Source organism: Hippopotamus amphibius, chromosome 1, assembly GCF_030028045.1.
Source record: "Hippopotamus amphibius kiboko isolate mHipAmp2 chromosome 1, mHipAmp2.hap2, whole genome shotgun sequence".
NCBI lineage: Eukaryota > Metazoa > Chordata > Mammalia > Artiodactyla > Hippopotamidae > Hippopotamus > Hippopotamus amphibius.
The window spans coordinates 204163299-204182488 of record NC_080186.1 but is presented as its reverse complement, the minus strand read 5'-3'; the positions used below and the strand labels follow the sequence as shown (position 1 = coordinate 204182488).

The 19190-nt window shown below is 37.9% G+C and overlaps 1 protein-coding gene across 1 annotated transcript in view; it reads left to right on the top strand.

Moving 5' to 3' along the window:
• ADGRV1 (adhesion G protein-coupled receptor V1) overlaps window positions 1-19190 on the top strand; it is a 472618-nt gene that overhangs the window by 385673 nt on the left and 67755 nt on the right. Inside the window, exon 87 of the mRNA XM_057739390.1 lies at window positions 2374-2531. Coding sequence (XP_057595373.1) covers window positions 2374-2531 — 158 coding nt within the window. The remainder of the gene's footprint in view (window positions 1-2373; window positions 2532-19190) is intronic.

The window sequence follows — 19190 nt, the reverse complement described above, 5'->3', positions numbered from 1 at the left end:
GCCAACAGAGCAGGCACGCTGGGGGCCCAAGCCCTCCTCATCTGACCAGGATAGGGCACTCTCACCAGCCTGATGCTAGTGAGAGGCCATGACTTGTAGGGCTTGGAAGAAACAGAGGGGAAAAGGGCTGCTTCAGGATTAGATCATTTTCCTGCCCCTTTCTCTGGAAGAATGACTTAGCATGGCCTCATCACTGTACAAACAGGGAGAATTGGAAATGAGATTGTGAAGAGCTGTCACACCTAGGGAATTCCCCCTCTCTTTCCAAAGCTACTGCAAAATGCCTGGTTACTTCTGAGCTCCCAGAGGTCCACTTTACCCAATTTACTTTTTGACCAGGATGGTATGCCATTCATTGGAGTTCTTCTTTCAAATGTTTTCTTTTAAAATAAAGGAAAGCTTTCAGGAAAGCACTTCAGATAGAAAGGTGAGAACCAAACGTGGCCAGCCACCAGAAAGTGGCTGGAAGGGGAAAGGAGAGCCGAACCTATATACCGTAGAACTCTGTACAAAATGTTTATTATCCTAAAGCAGCTCACAATAGATTCAGTAATTATCCCCATTTTACAGCCTGAAAGTGAGTTGTGATGATACTTTTCAAGATAAAAATAAAGCACTGAAGCCTGTGTGACTTCCTTTGTCAGTGTCTGTGTTTGTCCAAACTGCTTTAAGCCAGTCTGTGGTCATGAATCCATAGTTCAACTGAAAACAGTAAGAAATCATTTAAAGCCAATGTACATAAAAATGAGTAGCCAGCATGATCACTGTTTTTAATGCAGAAAGATATTCAAGATCAAAACCATTAATGTTCACCTGTTTTATTTAATCACATGCCTTTTACCTGGAAGATGCAGGTCTTATGGCATACAGATGAGTGTAAAAGGAAGGATTCAGGCTTTGTGCTGTCCAAATTAAATTCTAAAAGCCAGAAAATTTATGATTCTGATATCTCTTTGCTGATGCAGGATGTGTGTTGAAATATCTCTTGAAATGTGTCTTGTTTACTTGAAGAATACATTAGCAGATCATATTAATGAGAAATAACATCTGAGTAAAGTCTTTAATAACGTATCTCTTTTTAAACCTAAAATCAAGGGACTAATTTCCCAAGTTGCAAAAATGGGTGTTTCCCCTGAGTACCTATATTTTGGATTTTGAGATTTTCTTCTAAATAAGATATTTTTTTCCCTTGAGTTTTCAGCATCCATTATTTGTAGCTATATTGCAATCTAGGTTTGCAGATATTATGCATTAAAAGGTGGAGAAGTTGGGGGAAATATTTGAAAAGAGACATTCTCTACTATTAAGATTTCTTGTAAAGTATTATTGTCATGTAAGTTGTAGGAGGTGTGTCCTCTATAAGAATACCTCAGAAGCACAATTTTAGATATTGAGAATCTATTTAAGAGTCCTCCGTTTTGAGTTTTTTTGTGGAAGATTTTATATGAAGAAGAGGATTTTTATGAACCATGAGTAAAAACCTCCAATTACATCTCTAAAACCATTTTCCTTGGAATTTCAGTGTTACCACAATATATAAATAATGTTAAGTTTACCTTAAACCTCATTGATCTAAATAAACTCCAGTAATAATAGATACAATTATGCAGCATAAGTTCTAAATGGAACATTGTCATCATTTTCAAGAGAATGAATGGCTCTGGGGAAATGTACAGCTTAGGAATGACAAAACTGTCATTCACTCAGAAAACAAAATTGTGGAAATGACAGAGTTGAGCCCTGGGAATCCTCAAATTTGCCTTTAAACAATACCTTCTTCAAACTAGTGGTTACCAGTGGGGAGAGGGAAAGGGGAGAGGCAATATAGGCATGGGGGCTAAGAGGTAGGGACTATTAGGTATAAAATAAGCTACAAGGATATATTATACAACACAGGGAAGATAGCCAATATTTTATAATAACGATAAATGGAGTATAATCTTTAAAAATTGTGAATCACTATATTGTACACCTATAACGTATAATATTGTACAACAACTATACTTCAAGAAAAAAAGAAAAAAAAACAGTACCGTCTCTTATCTGGTCCCTAGTGAAACCTTGGTCTCATTAGACCAAGAAGACAGAGGTAGAAAAGCAAGTATGCGTTTCTTGAATTTTTTTGGCTTAACCCTTTTTGAAGTTTTCTGAGCACCTCAGGATATGTGTGTTCCAGGGAACCTACTTTGTGAAGCAGTGGGTTAGGTTTAGTCATGTAGCCTCTACTCAAACAGGAGCTCCCATTTGGCAAACCAAAAAGTTGCTCTTGCCAACATTTAGATACAAAGCTAGTATACAGTGGCGATGTAATGGGTGGTGCATTTAGAAATGTTTGTGTTGAAGCTGACTTATCTCCTCTCTTGTCTCTTCCAGGTGTTTCATCCCAAACATCTATGCAGCTCTGTTCACGGCAGCTCTTGTTCCACTTATGTGCCTCGTGGTGGCGTTTGTGGTGTTCATCCACGCCTACCAGGTGAAGCCACAGTGGGAAGCATATGACGATGTCTTCAGAGGAAGAACAAATGCTGCAGGTTTGAAAGAAACTGCATTTGCACTTTGAGATGGGAACTTTTAATGGTGGGAAGAGGTCACTGAATATTCTTTACCAAGAAAGGGAGTGAGCTTAGACTCAGCTTTCAGCTCTGAAGCCATAAGTTAAGTTATCATTCTCCAGTTTCTCCTGCTCCTTGGGACTTTCTGACATCTCTCATTCTTAAGGGCTCTGCAGGTTTTATTGCTGGTGCCAGTTTTGTCCCTAAGATATTAATATTCAAGTAAATGACTCACAGCCTTTGGGAGCCGCTTCCCAGGCATTCTTCAACTCAAGCAATAACAACCTGTGTTCAGCCTGTGAAATCTGTTCATTTCTTTCAGATTCTGAGACTTCATCACAAACAAACCTCCATAATGCTCGTAAGGGCTGTATTTTGCATGTGGAGTTCTGATTGTGCTGACAGATGTTTAAAAACATATGTGACCAGACAGCTTCATAAGTGGCTGCACATGTCTGGTTACTTAAGAGTGCAAGTCTTTCCAGCTCAAGTTGGCTTTCACTACAGCTCATTTTTTCCCTTTGAATCATACTTAACACAGGTTTTTATGATGTGATTTTTTTTTCTGTTGTTAGATTAGAGTCTCTTAGGAATTTTTTTAAGGAATGATAACCAAACACCTCCATACAGAAAAAACCTCGCTCTAAAATGGTTTGAGTGACTGGGATATTAGGGAGAATCTAATGAGATGGGGGTGGGGGAATGCCTCTTGGGCCAAGAGAAAGTATTTTCTAAGCTTTTACAAATCTAAAGCCAAATGAATGAGAGAAGTTCTTCACATTTTAAGTGCTTTTCAGAGTTTAAGCAAGATACCATCTATGAAGTCCCTAGAATGTTGTCTAATACACTGTATCTCATTAGATATTATCACTTATAGTATAATAAAAGGATTCATTCTAATATAAGAAAAGCCTCTAGTTCCTGAACTGTGTCAGGGATGATGCAAAAAGATTTTCCTCACGGTGTAAAGAGAAGGGACTCTTTTGTATTGGTCTGTGGGGTGGTTTGTAAGATAGTTGAATCTGGCCAGCTCTTCCCTCTTCTCTCTCATTTAGCATGCAATTATTATGTGGGCAGAAATATTATTTAAGGCTATGATTAATCTTAGATTCTTCAGTTTAAAAAGTGATAGTGTAGAAATCCTACTTTTTTGTGGGACACAGAATTTATCCAGAAGCTATATGCTTTTATTCAACTTGAGATTCATTTTATTAAATGCATATTCTCTTTTGAAGGGAAAGTTTGTTTCTTTCCCCAATGACAAGATTTATTTTGTTCCGTATATTATATAAAAGTACCAATGTTTGCATGTTTTCAATAGCAATAACATCATAAGGGCCTAACCTAACGAGTTAGTCCTTTCATGCCTGAATCACCCCTGTGCCTTTTGGATATGATCCATCATAGATGCAGTAGATAAACAATGCTCCGATTATCTGGAAAACAGCCCTCAAGCACTGAACATAATGCTAAAAGCCCTAGCACACTTGTATCTCAACCAGTGAAACCTCTCTTGCAATGAAATATTAATAGAGACATTGCTCTTATTGTAGCTTTTCAAATAAAAAAATATATATGGCATTTCTGATTCCCCTGTTCCCACTCAATCTAATAGTCATTATCTCACTTGGACTCTTACACTTGGACTCTAATCAGTGTTTCCTGATTAGTCACTAGTTCTAGTTCTCCTCCATTTCATTTTCTCAGATGCCTATATTTGAACAATGTAAAGTGTCTCCCCTCACTCTCTAGCTTTATCATTCAAAGTCTCTCTCATTGCCCAGAAGAAGGTCCCGTTTCTTTATAACACGGGAGTCTTTATAAGTCCACCCTGGGCCATCTTTTCATCCCCAAGTGAGTTACCATTCAGCCTACATTCTGACCTTGCCATTGATTTACTCTTACTTGTTCTTAAAATTACCTGATAACGGTCATTTTTGCTCATGTAAGGCGCCCTCTATGAACTCCTCCTCATTAGCTGATAAAACCCATATGTTTAGTAAATAATGAGAAAAAATGTGGATGAAAGAGAGATGGAAGGGGCTTATTACTCTTCCACACTCTGCATTGTCTCCCCAAAGCTGTCCTAAATAAACCCATAATCTAAGTAAAAATGGTGTGCTGAACAAACACAAGTTAATCCCTAGGAACCCCTTCCAAAAAGATACTGCTCACTCTTTTATAGAAATTCTGGAAGCTCCCAGTATGCTACCTGTTCTGTGACACCTTTGGAATTGCCTCTTTACAGAACCACACCAAATAAGAATTCCTCATTCCTTCTTCTATGCCTTTAAAGCACTTTGTCCCTACAGCCATTATAGCACTTAGCACTTATTTCAGAATGGAATGGTGACTTGTTTTGGTATGTGTGGCTGATTTCCTTAATAAATTATGAATTCCTGGAGGGCAAGGACCATTTATTATTCATCTCTATATCACCAGAGCCTTCTAGAGTGCTCAGTGGAGAGCAGGAGCATAATTAATGTTTGTTGACTAAATGAATGAATTAATAATCATCAATGCACCATGAAATGTGATAATTATAGAAATGGATCCCCAAGCTAAATATAGCATTAAGAAGAAGAGGAATCTGTCGTATCATCAAAAGTAGAACTTACAGAATTTATCTCATTGATCTGTTTGTAGGTATCCCTTTGAAAGTTATTGTTAGGACTATTATTTTTTCCTTGACTTCCCTGATTCCCAAAACTATGTGTTCAGCTTTGACCTCTGACTTGATATTTTATATATTTTTCAAAACCGCCTTTAACTCTCCTCCGCTTGAACGTGTTCCACTTACCTCGAATTCAAAATTTCAAGAAAAGAGACGTCAATCTACTCTACCAAGGAGCATTTGATTCTCTCTTTGAATCTGTCTGCTAAAATTCCATTGCATTGACCTGAAAAATATCCAGTCAAGAGGGACTGTAAATTTATGTTTTGCCCATTTCCCTGCTCCACACACGTAGCAGTTAATGACAAGATACAACGAGAAAATTGAAAAGAAGATGAACTGTGGATCAGAAAGAGCAGAAACACAAAGTATAAGCTGGGCTGCCTTCAAGGACCTGATGTTTTCTGGATCCACAAGCCTGTGGATGCAGGAGTATCTCAACTGCTGTGGTGCTACGTTGGGAATTAAAGGTCTCACCCAAGGCAGATAGACTGGAGCAGTAGCACCTGTAGGAAAGGAACCTGAAAAAGAGCTGCCACAGTAGTTTGGGCTTTGGCTTAGGGATCTGGGAGCCAAAAGAGAAAGCAGAGGAAGCATCTCAACCAGGCTGCAGTGACCTGTTTTTGTAAGTAAAGGTTTTTTCTGACACCCAGTCACACCCATTTGTTTACATATATTCTATGGCTACTTTCACAGTGCAGAGTTGAGTATATGTAGTTTCAACAAAAACCATGTGGCCTGAAAAACCTAACATATTTAATATCTGGTCCCGCACAGAAAATGTTTGGCCATTGATCCCTGACATAAAGGAAGATGTATCCACTCAAAGCACTTAAACGTAAAAGACAAAAATAGATATAAGCAAATAAAGTAAAAACAGACCAATATGAAAATGAAAGAATTTCAGTAATCTTGGCAATGAAAAATAATACTAGTTGAAAATTTTAAATATCTTGATATTTGAGATAAAGATAGATGAGACACAGAGAAGAGAGAATTAGTTCATTAGAATCTGAAGCTAGGATTAAGGAATTCATCAGTGAAACTTAAGAAAAAAGAGAAAATATGAAAACAGAGCTAAGAAGTATGAGGATACGTTGCCAGAAAAAAAAAAATGAATACAGGGAATGGAGAAAAATCAAGATTTGAAGAGATAATGGTTGAGAATTTTCTAGAATTAAAGAAAGATGTTAACTACCCATAAATATGTACATTGTTTAAAAAAAGCGGGGGCCGGGGAGATGCTGAAAAGCCTGGTGTATTAGTCAAGTTCTCATGTCTGTATTTTGGAAAAACTGGATAGTAAGTACCTTTTCTTTGCTTCTAATACTCTTTATTGTTAGAATAATTGGCACAAACCCCCCTCAGGAGTTTGAGTCCACAGTGCAAGCAGATGCCACTAAGTTCTCCAAAAACCTAAGCTTCAGAGGCAACGCAGACTGCTGCTAAGCCTCCTCTCTTCTTTCCTCTGAGATTCCTGTACTTTTTACAGCCCGTACATACTTTATACCCGAGAAGGAGGGCGGTTCTAATGGTAGGCGGCCCTCTGGATCCACTGTGTTCCGCAAATTCAACAACCATGGGTCAGAAAATATTTGCGGGGGAGAAAAAGTTCTGGAAAGCTCCAAAAAGCAAAACTTGAATTTGTGACACACCAGCAACTATTTACGTAGTATTTACATTGTGTTTACAACTAGTTAGATTGTATTAGGTATTATAAGTAATCGAGAGATTATTTTAAGTATTTCAGAGGATGTACATAAGTTATATGCAAATAGTATGCCATTTTATGTAAGAGACTCTGAGCATCCTTGAATTTTGCTGTCCTGCAGCCTCCTGGAACTAATCTCCCATGGATACAGAGAGAAGACTATAGTCTCAAGCAGATCTGGCTTAGTTCTCTACAATTCCAAGCATGCAAAAGTAGCCCTTTTTCCTAAGGCAGTTGAGATGGTTTATAGTTTAGTTTTATTTTGCCCTGCGTTTTTTAATTGAATGAGCATTTTCAGATATGACAGTTGACCTTTGAACAGCACTGATTTGAACTATGCAGATCCACTTATACATGGAGTTTTTTCAATAGATACATACTACAGTACTATACCATCCACCATTGGTTGAATCCTCTGATGCAGAAAATATATATATTATTATATATATAAAACTGTAACATTATACGTGGATTTTTGATTGCTAGGGGGTTTAGCACCCCAACCTTTGCGTTGTTCAAGGCTCAACTGTATTTAGATAGTATCATGAGAGATCTATTCTCCAATAATAAATCAAGAGTTGAAAGTAAATCCCCTTTTATTACAGAAGCACAGCTTCCTAGTTTTCCAAATTATGCTAAACTTTGAATATTTTTTGATCAAACCTTGTCAAGAGTTTTTTGTTTACTTATAAATTACTTTTAACAATGAGTAGGATGCAGTATGAGAAGGAAAGGTCAAGGTATAGTTTCCTTATAGCCAAGCTGTTTTTTGTGTTTAGTAACTAGAATGATTGTGATTATTTACTTAGCTTAGAGTTTTAGGTTTGGTAAACACATGTGATTGGTTTACACCAGCATCAGGCCTGTTTGAATAACTGAAGAGCTTACATCCGTCATTTTGTTTGGGCTGGAATCTTCCATATTTCTATAGAACTGTTCTCCAAACTGATCAGTCTGGTGCAGATGAGATGTGCCTGGCAACAAGAGCAATTTTACATCAACACTTGTGTGTTGGTTGTGTCTGCTCAGTATCAATCCCTTTATACCCTGCATTTTCAGTAACTTTTTCGCTCCTGACATCCCTTAATTGCAGACCTCAAATTTCCACTAAAATCCAAAGGAAAGAGGGAACAGAGGAAGAGCTGCTCGTGCATCAGATACACTCTGTTGTGGTCTCCAGAGGCGGCCGCTGTCAGTCCCTCCCTTTCTGAGCGTGGCTGGGACACCCATGGCAGCTGGCTTCCCTCTGTGCCCCTCGTGCTGCTCGACTGCCGTGAACCAGATTTTCGAAGGCTGGTGGCTCCTAATAAAATACACTAGCTGCCTCCTCCTTCAGTGATGGGAGTGTGCAGTGAGAATGAGTCAGGATAAAGGTATCTTCCCTGAACTGAATTTCAATGTCTCAAACAGCATTTTAAACAAAGCCTGTAATTTTAGGGTTTGGTTTTGATCTCTAGCAGTGATAAGCTTTTCTCTTCTTTTAGGCTCATTAGAATTTACTGATGCTTTTCTGATTCATCAGCCAGTTCTTATGTGAGGAATGATTCATGGATCAGGGAAGGAAAATTAATTTGAATAAAAAGGGGAAGTAGATGATTACAAATCCCTTTCTTAAAAAATCCCACGGATATGTTTTAATATGATATATAAAAATATAAAGGTAGCTTGATCCAGCTAGCCACGTATCACATGAATCTGAGGTATTTGGAATTTCCTAGTACAATAATGTCCACTTCTCTGCTTGGTCATATATTTGAGGATGAATGCTTCCATTTCTTTTGAGTCTCCATTTCTTCATATTTGCAGAACGACAATACGAATGTAAATCCAGATTCCACTGCTATTAACGAAAATCATCGAAAACTTGCTATAATGAACATTATGAAGTATCATCCTTTACATCCTAAGGTTGAGTGACTTTTTTTTTTGCTGACATCTTAGAAATTTCAAGAAGAGTTCAAAGAAACTCAATAAAAGCCAAAGGAAAAAGAAGAAAAGGAAATAGCTCCCGGTAAAAGCAATACACTCTGTGTTGTGTTCTCCAAAAATGGCTGCCATCACCACTCCCTTTCCATGTGTGCTTCTGCTCACACAAAGCAGTGGAGTCTATTTCCTCTCCCTTTAACTCTTTGGGCTTTCCTAGACCACGATAATCTGGTGGAAGTGATACTGCCTCATAATGAGTCTAGCATTTGAGAGGGCTGGCAGCGTCAGCTTCCCTTCTCTTGGAAGCCAGCCACAATGTAAGAAGTCCAGGTACTCTGAGCCCACCATGGTGTTAGAAATTCCAAGTTCGTCACATGGAGTGGCCACGTGAATAGGCATATCTGGCCCGCCTCCAGCTGTCTCAGGCATCCCAGCTCTGATTCCAGACATGGGAGTGAAGAAGCCTTCTTGTAGGTTCCAGCCCGAGTAGACACCACACAGAGCAGAAGACTGCCCAGCCTACATTGTAAATTATTTTAAGCCACCAAGTTTTGTGGTGGTTTATTGTGTAGCAATAGCTAAAACACTCTGATTCTGGTATCCTTATTATTCGCACATCAAAATTCTAAGTATGTCATCATCCTTTTAAATTTTAATGTCATTTTTATTTTATGGCATTATTTTATTTTAATTTTTATTGCTTATTTCAGATACATATTATATAATTCTAAGTATGTCCTTGTCATTTTATTTTTTATTTATTTTTTTGTCCTTGTCATTTTAAATTTTACATGGTTTACAAATAAAAATGGAAAAACACAATATGATTTTTTTCTTCTAAACCAAAATTGAGGCTTCCACTAAAGCAAAGTAAAAGTAATCTTACCTAGTAACAGTACATACTTGAATCAGACCCAGAATGACCAATATAACAGGTTTCACATGTCCTTGGCAGTAAGCTGCTTGTTTGCAGTCTACTGCCAGTTCCGTTTGCTGAAAAGAAAATAAAAAACAATGCCTAGGGACCTAAGGAAAATCCCAGAGCTCCTCACGGCACAATGAACAAGCTCTTCCACTTGAGCTTAAAAAAATCCTTGGGAGCACAGTTTAGTCTTCCCACATTTTGTCAGTGGTGCTGGGGAAAATCCAGAGTATTTAAAGAAACATTATAGATGCTCATCCTGTGCTTAATTTATATCGATGATCTCAGTCTTCAAAGATCCAAATCAGAAATCTTTGAGCCTGAAAGATGATGTGTAGTCATTCAGTGTGTGTTGGTTTTCTTCGTTATTGTTTTTGAAAACACTGGGGATTTGATATTGCTTATTAAAGACTCCTAGAACAGGAACATCAGGAAATAGTTTCTCAAGGTTTTAGAACATCGAGATAAAAAGTAAAAAGTAAAATCAGAGAGTTGAGAGAAAGCTTAAATTTCTGTTTGAACTCCTGATTTACACATGTAACCACAGAAGAAAGGGGACTGGTAGTTTATGTCAGAGCTGGGTCTTTAAAACTCGTTTCCCGAATGTCTCTACTTCAGTGACTGCCTTTTACTTAGTCTCCGTTGAAAACTGATGAGACAAGGGTGGTTCTCTATTCAGGCTATTTCAGTACTAAACTGTTAAATTCAATTTACATTTGTTTTCTAGGTGGGCAGTAGGCATAGATCATGGATGAGGTAGGGTTGGGAGGGAGGGTGAAAGGCTGGACTTCATGGAAGTGGCAGCTGTGAATGGACTTGGGTCCTGTGACCATCATCACCACCACTACCACTCACAACATGCCAGACACTGGACTAAGCGTTTTGTATATATTACCTCAGTGTTTACAAGAATCCTGTGACGCAGGCATTTCTGTTCCTATAGTGAGACAAGAAAATGAAGGAAATGAGAGGCTTAATTAGGAAAGTGTCCAGATTTGCAGAGCTGTTAAATTGTGCAGTTGGAATTAGAACCACAGGTGACTCCTAAGCTCTGCAAGGGCTTCCATTACTGCCAGCACCAATGCTTCACCGTTGACCATTTCGTTATCAAAACTTTCATTGAGAAAAATAACATGTAAACATTAAACCTAGAGAGCTCTAATTCCATAAAAGGAATTGTTAGACTCCATTCCCCAGAAAGAATCTGAAGTAATCCAGGCTAGCAAATTCTTTCTTCATCCTCTGATTTCCAAGAAAGACTGCCCCCCTCTTTATGGTACTGAAGCATGCCTAGTTTTCCTCACTATTCTCCTGTGTAGTGCAGGCATGATAATAATATTTAACTTTATAGAGCTTTTTGAAGGATTAAACGTCAATGCATATAAAGTCTTGAGTACCCTCTCTGAAACATAGTAAGCACTCAGTATGCATTGGTGTTTTTATTAGCGTCCCAAGTTTTTCACTATGTAATTGGTGCAGGATATAGTCAGACATTATAGCTCCTTTGTCCTGTATACTTCCTAAATGCCTCTCAAACATGTCTCTCTCTTCCTTTCTTCATGATTATGCCTGGTGTATTAATCAGCTCGAGCTGTCATAACAGAATGCCCTAGACTGGGTGGTTTAAACAATAGAAACTTATACCTCACAGTTCTGGAGGCTGAGAAGTCCCACGATCTGGGTGCTGGCCAGTTCGGTTCCTGATGAGAGTCCTCTTCCTGGCTTGCAGGTCAGCATCTTCTTGCCATGTTCTTACATGGGGGAGAGAGGGAGAGAGAGAGAATGAGGGAGAGAGAGAAAGGCAGATGAGAAAGTTCTCTCATTCTCTCCTCATAAGGGCACTAATCCTATCATGAGGGCTCTACGCTCAAGACTAAAATTAACTCCTTAAGCCCCTATTTCCAAATATCATCACATTGAGGGTTGGGACTTCAACATATGAATTTTGGGGGAACTCAGTTCCGTTCATAGCACTTAGGTTATATCCTCCAACATCTCACAGCTCTCTAAGACTGATATTCCTTGATTCTTGTCTGTCCCCATTCCACATTGAACATCTAAAAGGTGAAATTGATCACATCATTAATTCATCCAATGGCAATCCCTAGGGACTTCCCTGGCTTCAGTGCAAGGGACACGTGCTCGATCCCTGGTTGAGGAACTAGGATCCCACGTGCCTCAAGGGGCAGCCGAGAAACAAACAAACAAACAAACAAACAAAAGCAATCCTTAAACTGTAGGATAAAAGGAAAATTCCACTACTTCCCTGCATAAACTCTCCATGTGCACAGCTGTGTTGAACTAGTGCCGTTGCCTAAAAGTGACATGATGTCTGATGAGTCTGGACTTACACAACATAACTGAATTCACTCTCATGTGCTGAGTTCATCGTTAATGTGGTTGGGATGGAATTAAAACTAATTTCTTGATACCTATCATGAATAGGCTTCAGGAGAATGTTAGTGGAAGATATGGTCAGTATGGTACACACTTAAAGCCAGTGCGTAACAGCATTACAGTTGCTGTTTCGGTGTATTGCACACTCTTTGCCTTTCATCTCTTGTTGACAAAGGCATACCATCACCATGCCAGTACCATTGCCATGCCTCAGCTTGACCCAGAGGGTCAATGAAACTTTCCCAATTGTTTATAATTTTTACACATAAGCTGAGTTTCCCAGATATTTCTTTGGCAGTTTTTCTCCAAGTTAATTAAAAGTTTACATTTTAACTTTCCTGGCATACTCCACTCTTTCAAAGAACTTTTCCCCCCTTAAATCCTTCTTTAGTTATCTTGGAAAAATTACCAGTGAGGCATTACTTTCTACTCTTGAAAGCTACATGAAACAGTTATTTATGTCTATTGCTTTGATCTAAGAGTACATTCATTTTTTGAATTGGTGACTGAAGTCTTCCATTCAACTCTTAGCTGAGGAAAATACAATTTCTGATTTTTTTAATGTCTTTTTCAAATTTGTATTTAGACCATTACCAAAGAATGTATGTAAAACTCTACTAAAGAGTAGAAGAATGAATTTGTCAGGGCTGTTTTATCTTGGAATATTTATGGCATTGAAAACACTACATTTCCCCTCAACCTGGTCTATGAACCACCTCAGTAGGTGTCAACATGGTGATCTTATGAGACTCCATGGTTCTCTCTAATCAGACAAATCCCAAGTTCTAAAGTGTAAATCCCATTTGTGATTTGCAACTTTTTTCATGTATTATTTGTTGCCATGCTCATTATTTAGAGATACTTTTCAATTTATGATCCAGTAGCTATGCAAGTCTTTAAAAAATGCATAGTCACAAAGTAATAGTTTGATCACACTGTAATTAATCAACAGGTACAGAATTAAAGAAAAGATCCAGAAAAAAAGGAAAATAGAGTTGTTAGGTCTAGGGAAAAAGAGATTGGGGACAAGTAAGCTGGGGGAATTAGCAATTGTGTCATAAATTTCTTTAAAAATGTGTAGTTGGCACAGTGTCTATGATGACAATGCTATACTTAATAGTTTATGCATTGTAAAACTCAGAAAGTTGAATAGTGAAAAAGGATGTTTTTATATTAAGTTGTTTCCTTTTGAAAGAAAAGGACACCCATATCAAAGGTGAAGTTTCAATTTCATTGGGCCGGAAGGCAGTAACAAAGTTGATCTGATCCTTTTATAAAATAATTCTTTCAGTTACCTTATCATAACCAAAATGGCGGCTTCGTAAACAAATCACTTTCCTTACAACCAGTTGCAAGAGGTTACTCCTTCCAACTAATAGGATATCAAAAATATTTTTGTTCCATCTTTCTCTTACTTCAAGGTCATTATGTCCACACTTAATAACTTTTCCTAATTTTAAATTTGTGCTTTTTTGCTTACACCACCCTTTTCCTATTCATAGTACGATAGTTACCATTTCTCATAATATCCTCCCTTCCTGGGTCACCGTTGCCCTCCTCACATCTCTCTTGGGTCCTCCTCTCTCAGTTCCTCACTCCTACTGGTCTTTATCTTAACTGTGACTTCTCTTTCCTTGGCCCTGTGATTGAATATCCAAGGATATTTTCACTAGCTCCCTTGATTTCCTGATTTCCTCACCAACTTGGCTTTATCCTTAAGCAATTTTGCCAATCACCATTCCAGTCTACATCACGTACTTCTCTTCTTTTTACCAGCCAATTAGTGCTGCTCTGTAACAGATACTAATTTATTCTAAGTAACCTCAACTGAACCATCTCTGCTTTTCAGTAATCCTTTGGATTATCTTTAATTGATTCTTAGGTAATCTTTGAAACAGATTGCCCATAAATCTTATGCTTAATACCTTCTAGTCTCAGTCTCTATGTAAGATGTGAAAACAGCCTGATGTTCTCTCACTCAACTTTCCTTATTTTATGTGATCACTTCTTTTGGTTTCTCCCTTCTTTGCCACTTTTCCTCCCATTTTAGGTGAGGAATTAAATAATTCATTCTCACCAAAGCCAGCCCTCCCAATTGTGCTTTTCATCTATTTTTCCTTCTTTTGGAACTTGTTCCGTTAAATTTTCCACAATTGCCTTACATCTTAAATATCTTTGTATTCTGAGTCTTTCCTCTCCATCTAAAAACATGCATTGCTTTTCAGTGCCTGGAAGAACTTACTCATATTGCTGCTCTCTTATCAAGTCACCTCCCTGCCTCTCTCCTTCACCAGCAAACTTCTTGTAGAGAAGTCCACGTGAGCTATCTGTACTCATCCTCTTATGTTCACTGCTAAGCCTTGAGAGTTCATCACCTATAACCTTGAACACCAGATCTACTGACCTTTCTTCTCATGTCCTTATCCTTAAACTCTTATGCATAAATGGTACTGATAACTTCCCTTCCTTAAATAATCTGCCTCCATTGGTTTTCATGATACTCTCTTCTTTTTTATTTTCCTGCTAAATCCCAGGCCATGACTCATTCTTCTTGTGACTCGTAATTCTGGAGTGTATGTGTTTTCCAGGGATTGCCTTTGCCTTTTTCACATCACAATGGTAATTTTCAAAGCTATCAACTTGAGTTCAACTTGTCTTCTTATCTTCTTTTGTTTCCTCTTTCTGGGAATAATAATCTTGTCTTCAGGAGGTACAAAACTTGTCAACAACTTGCCTGCCCCAATTACTCTGATCTCTGTGTTATTCTTTCTCCCTCTTCCTTTTTTTCTTCCTCTTAATTCTTTTCTCATTTTCCTAATTTTTTTTAATTTATTTTATTATTTATTTATTCATTTTTGGCTGCATTGGGTTTTCATTACTGCACATGAACTTTCTCGAGTTGTGGCGAGCGGAGCTACTCTTTGTTGTGGTGCACAGGCTTCTCATTTTGGTGGCTTCTCTTGTTCGAGAGCACGGGCCGTAGAGTGCACAGGCTTCAGCAGTTGTGGCTCGCGGGCTCTAGAGCACAGGCTCAGTAGCTGTGGCACATGGGCAACTTCCCGGACCAGGGGATCGCACCCGTGTCCCCTGCATTGGCAGGCAGATTCTTAACCACTGTGTCACCAGGAAAGTCCCCTCATTTTCCTAATTTTGAAGGCAGTGTAATTTCTTTTACTCCATGGTCATAGACTTTCAGGTCAGTAGTTGTCAAAACTGATCATCAGAATCACAGTTTCACAAATTATGGTTTGATGAGTCTCTCTACAAGCTCAATGAACTGAATTCTCCAGGAATGAAGTTCTAATATCTATATAATTTTTAAAGTTTCTCCTTGTTTTCTGACTTGGGGGTACTTCAGCTTTAGGTTCTCTCTCTATAATATTTTTGTGTCCATCCCCTTCTTTCCACAGTGGGAGTCACCTCTTTGCCGCTGCCCCAGACCTTCAATATCTCTCACTTTGACCACTGCAATAGTCACCTGAACTGGAATCTCTGCCTCCAGCATTCTCTCCGCCAATCTGCTTACTTTCCTGGGAGATTAAGGAAATTTCTGTTTTGATTGGCCCACACACCTTCTCAGAAATTTTAAATGCCTGTCCATTTCCTGTAAAATAATTCTGTATTGCTTAACCTGGTCCTCAAGATCCCTTCATGATCTCGTGGTACAAATATTCTTTCCCACTATGCACCTTCATGGACCTTTCACACCAGTCGGAAGGGGTATTTTACACTAATTTATGCATTTGCCTTTTTACCTCTCTTTATGCTATTTCCAGTACCTTAAGCTCAAAATCCACATGTTCAAATATAGCTCATCTTTAAGTCCCAGTTGAAATTCCATCTTCCTCACAAAGATCTCTCTGATACCGTCAATGGGAAGTAACTGCTGCTTTCCCTGAATTTTTATATAACTTGATCCCTCTTTTCTAATATTGATCTTCTACCTTTTATTATAGTATATGTATATATATATACATGTAAGCATATATTTATATGTAAATATAAATATATATATTTGAAAGAAGACCCATATGTAATTCATCCTTTTACCTGTCGCATTTTATCTAATACATTTTGAATCTTAAATAAATATATATATATTCTTGAATAATAAGCAATAGCCAAAGTTTATATAAAACTGTTCTAAGTATTTTTCTGCATTTCAACCATTAAATCTTCACTGAATTCAATATACTGTATTTAGGAGGGACTAATATTATTCTCATTGTACAGATAAGGAAATTGTGCATCAGAGCAGTCAAGTAACTCACCAAAGTCACACAGCTAGTAAATGGCCCTCAAGTAATCTGGCTCCAGAGTCCATGCTCATAACCACTCCACCTTTTTTATGAATAAATCCCACTCAGTCAACCTCAGTACATGTTTTTTAAAAACATTTATTTGGCTAAGGGCCCATATTCAAAACAGATCTTTTTCTTTTAATTGAATTTGACAGAAGGAAATTATAAAATTTAGTATTAATAACCTTTAGGAAAGCAAATGATGTGATTTATGATTAGCATACATCAACTTCAAGAAAGAAGTAGAAATTAGATCATAGGAAGTACTAAAAGTATTGAAGAGCAATTTGAAGCTCTATTGTACAGTTTTATAAAGACAGTATAAATCAATGTGGTTGTAAATTAACAAGTGTTTGAAATGAACAATAGTTGATACTTACACTCATTTAATTATATGGTTTCCAAGAAGTGTGGTGATTTCCCTCTCTCCATCATTTTCCCCACTAATGCCAATCTTTGCAAATAAACATTTAATCTATGGTTATAGTAGATCTGCTTTGCCACCATGAAAAAAAAATTGTTTTTTACAAATGTGGCCCACAAACTTTGTAACAGAATAAACTTCACCTGGTTTAAAAAAAGGGAGGGAGGGGGAAGAAATCAAACCTGTCCAGTCTATTAAAGATGGAATTGAATAGTAAAAATAGCTCCATGTGAGGGGCTTGGGAGGCAAGGAAGGAAGAGAGGGAGGGAGAGAGGGAAGAAGGGAGGGAGGGAAAAGGCGGAAACAGTTTTTTGAGCCTGAGACAAAAATAAGCCCTAGTATCTACCTTATATTTGTTACTAATGTCTGACACCTGTGAAACAGTGTAACCATTAACTATTTTAATTCCACATGAAAGAGGAGAAAAAGTTGGAATTAAAATCTTACAAATTTTTAAGATCTACATATGACATTGACAAACAAATACAGAAAGAAAATTTTAAAGTTTATCATTGGGTCCAAATAACTTTGATAAAATTACTTTGATCACTAATATACAAATATTGTCAATGTAGATTCTTTTTTGGACAAGCTCCTTCTCCCTACATCATACACATGGCATTTCATCTGGGGATTACCTTTCTTAGCGCAATGATTTTCTTTTCTCTGTAAGGGCTTGATCCAAGGCTGTTAGTAGGAATGGGCGATGAAATATCAGTTCATTCCCATATGCATAGACATTCCTGGCACGCCTGTGGGCGCTGTGCCATTGCTTACATGGATAATGACAAGTTTTTATATAACACAGGTATTGCACCACTTTATGGTCTGTTATTGTATATTCCTGAAAACAGCTCTCCTGTGTGGGTTTGGTATTCATATTTACAGATATAGCTATTTAGCAACAGAGAGGAAGTAGTATCCCCAAAGCTTTTGAGAAATACGTAACATTATTTTTAAGACCAGACACTGCCCTGATAATCTGATACCAGAGTATCTGTTAGGAAGAAGAGATGCAATTCATCACCTTGACAGAGAGGAACCAAAAGATTTCACTCTAGTAGATTTTGTAGAATAGTGACATGGCAAAGGAAATAAGAATAAAATTGTAACTTGCTGTTACTTTTTTGTAATGTGAGGGCTAGAGAACCAAATTAAAGAAAGGAAATAAACATCGAGGTCAGCGGGTCAGATTGAGGGTCTCTACCAGGAAACAGTTCTGGGAACTGACATATTTAACACACTGTAAAAATATTTTCTTGAACACATAGAGTTATTTTTAGTGTTAATTTTTCTGAGACATTGTGTCAGAATTGACTCGAGACTTCATTGTTGAATTTGAGCCTATTAAATCATAATGACTGCTCTGTGATGTACTATCAAACTGTCTTTAAACATACCTGGCTAGTCGTGGCCAAATACATAGCAACCTAATTCCCAAAATTATGAGGCCATCTAGTAAGATTTAAAATATAGATGTAGCAGGTTGAAAGATGCATTGTACGTTTCATTGTATTGTGAAAGCTTGGTGTGTTGGGAATTGCTGTTAGGTGCCTGAGCATGCCTGGAGATGACTGTTCTGAACTCCTTAATGGCTAAGGAACTGGTAATGTAGTTAGAAAACTAGGTTAAGCCAGTCTTTGATTGTTGGTTGGCTGACTTTGTTCTAGAACTCTGATCTTCTAAAAATGTTTGTCATGATGTCATTTTATGAAACATTTATGAAGAGTGTAGAAAATTACCGTGTTGGCTGTGACACCAAATGATAATTCTCCGTCCCATAGTTCCGAGACATTTTTCCTCACAAGAAGAAAATAGGTCATTTAAGCTTTTCCTTAAGAATCACAGACCTATTTGACCCCCCTCAGTAGGATATTATCTGACAACTTTGAAGTACATGGTTCAAATGGAATTACTCTAATAATAGTCCATGCAAGGTCCATGTGGGTATGTCTCATCTAACTTGATTATTCTCCTCAGATTCAAAATTATAGCCTGCAAATTGAAAATTATATATAGCTTTTGCAAGGCGAGACCATAATTCTAGGCTTGTACCATTTTTTTTTCAATCCCAATAAATCACCCTCAACATAGGCCTGACACTCAACTGTCTTGCAGCATCCAGGAGAGCCCGAAGTCAGCCATTGACAAAGTACTGCCACTTAGGTTCCCAGCAGACTTGAGACTGCTCAGAGGATTTGCTCGCCTTCCTCCTCTTTACCCCTGGAAAATGTACTCTAGGCCCGTACTGACTCTCTTCTCTGCCTACAGATCCCATATCTC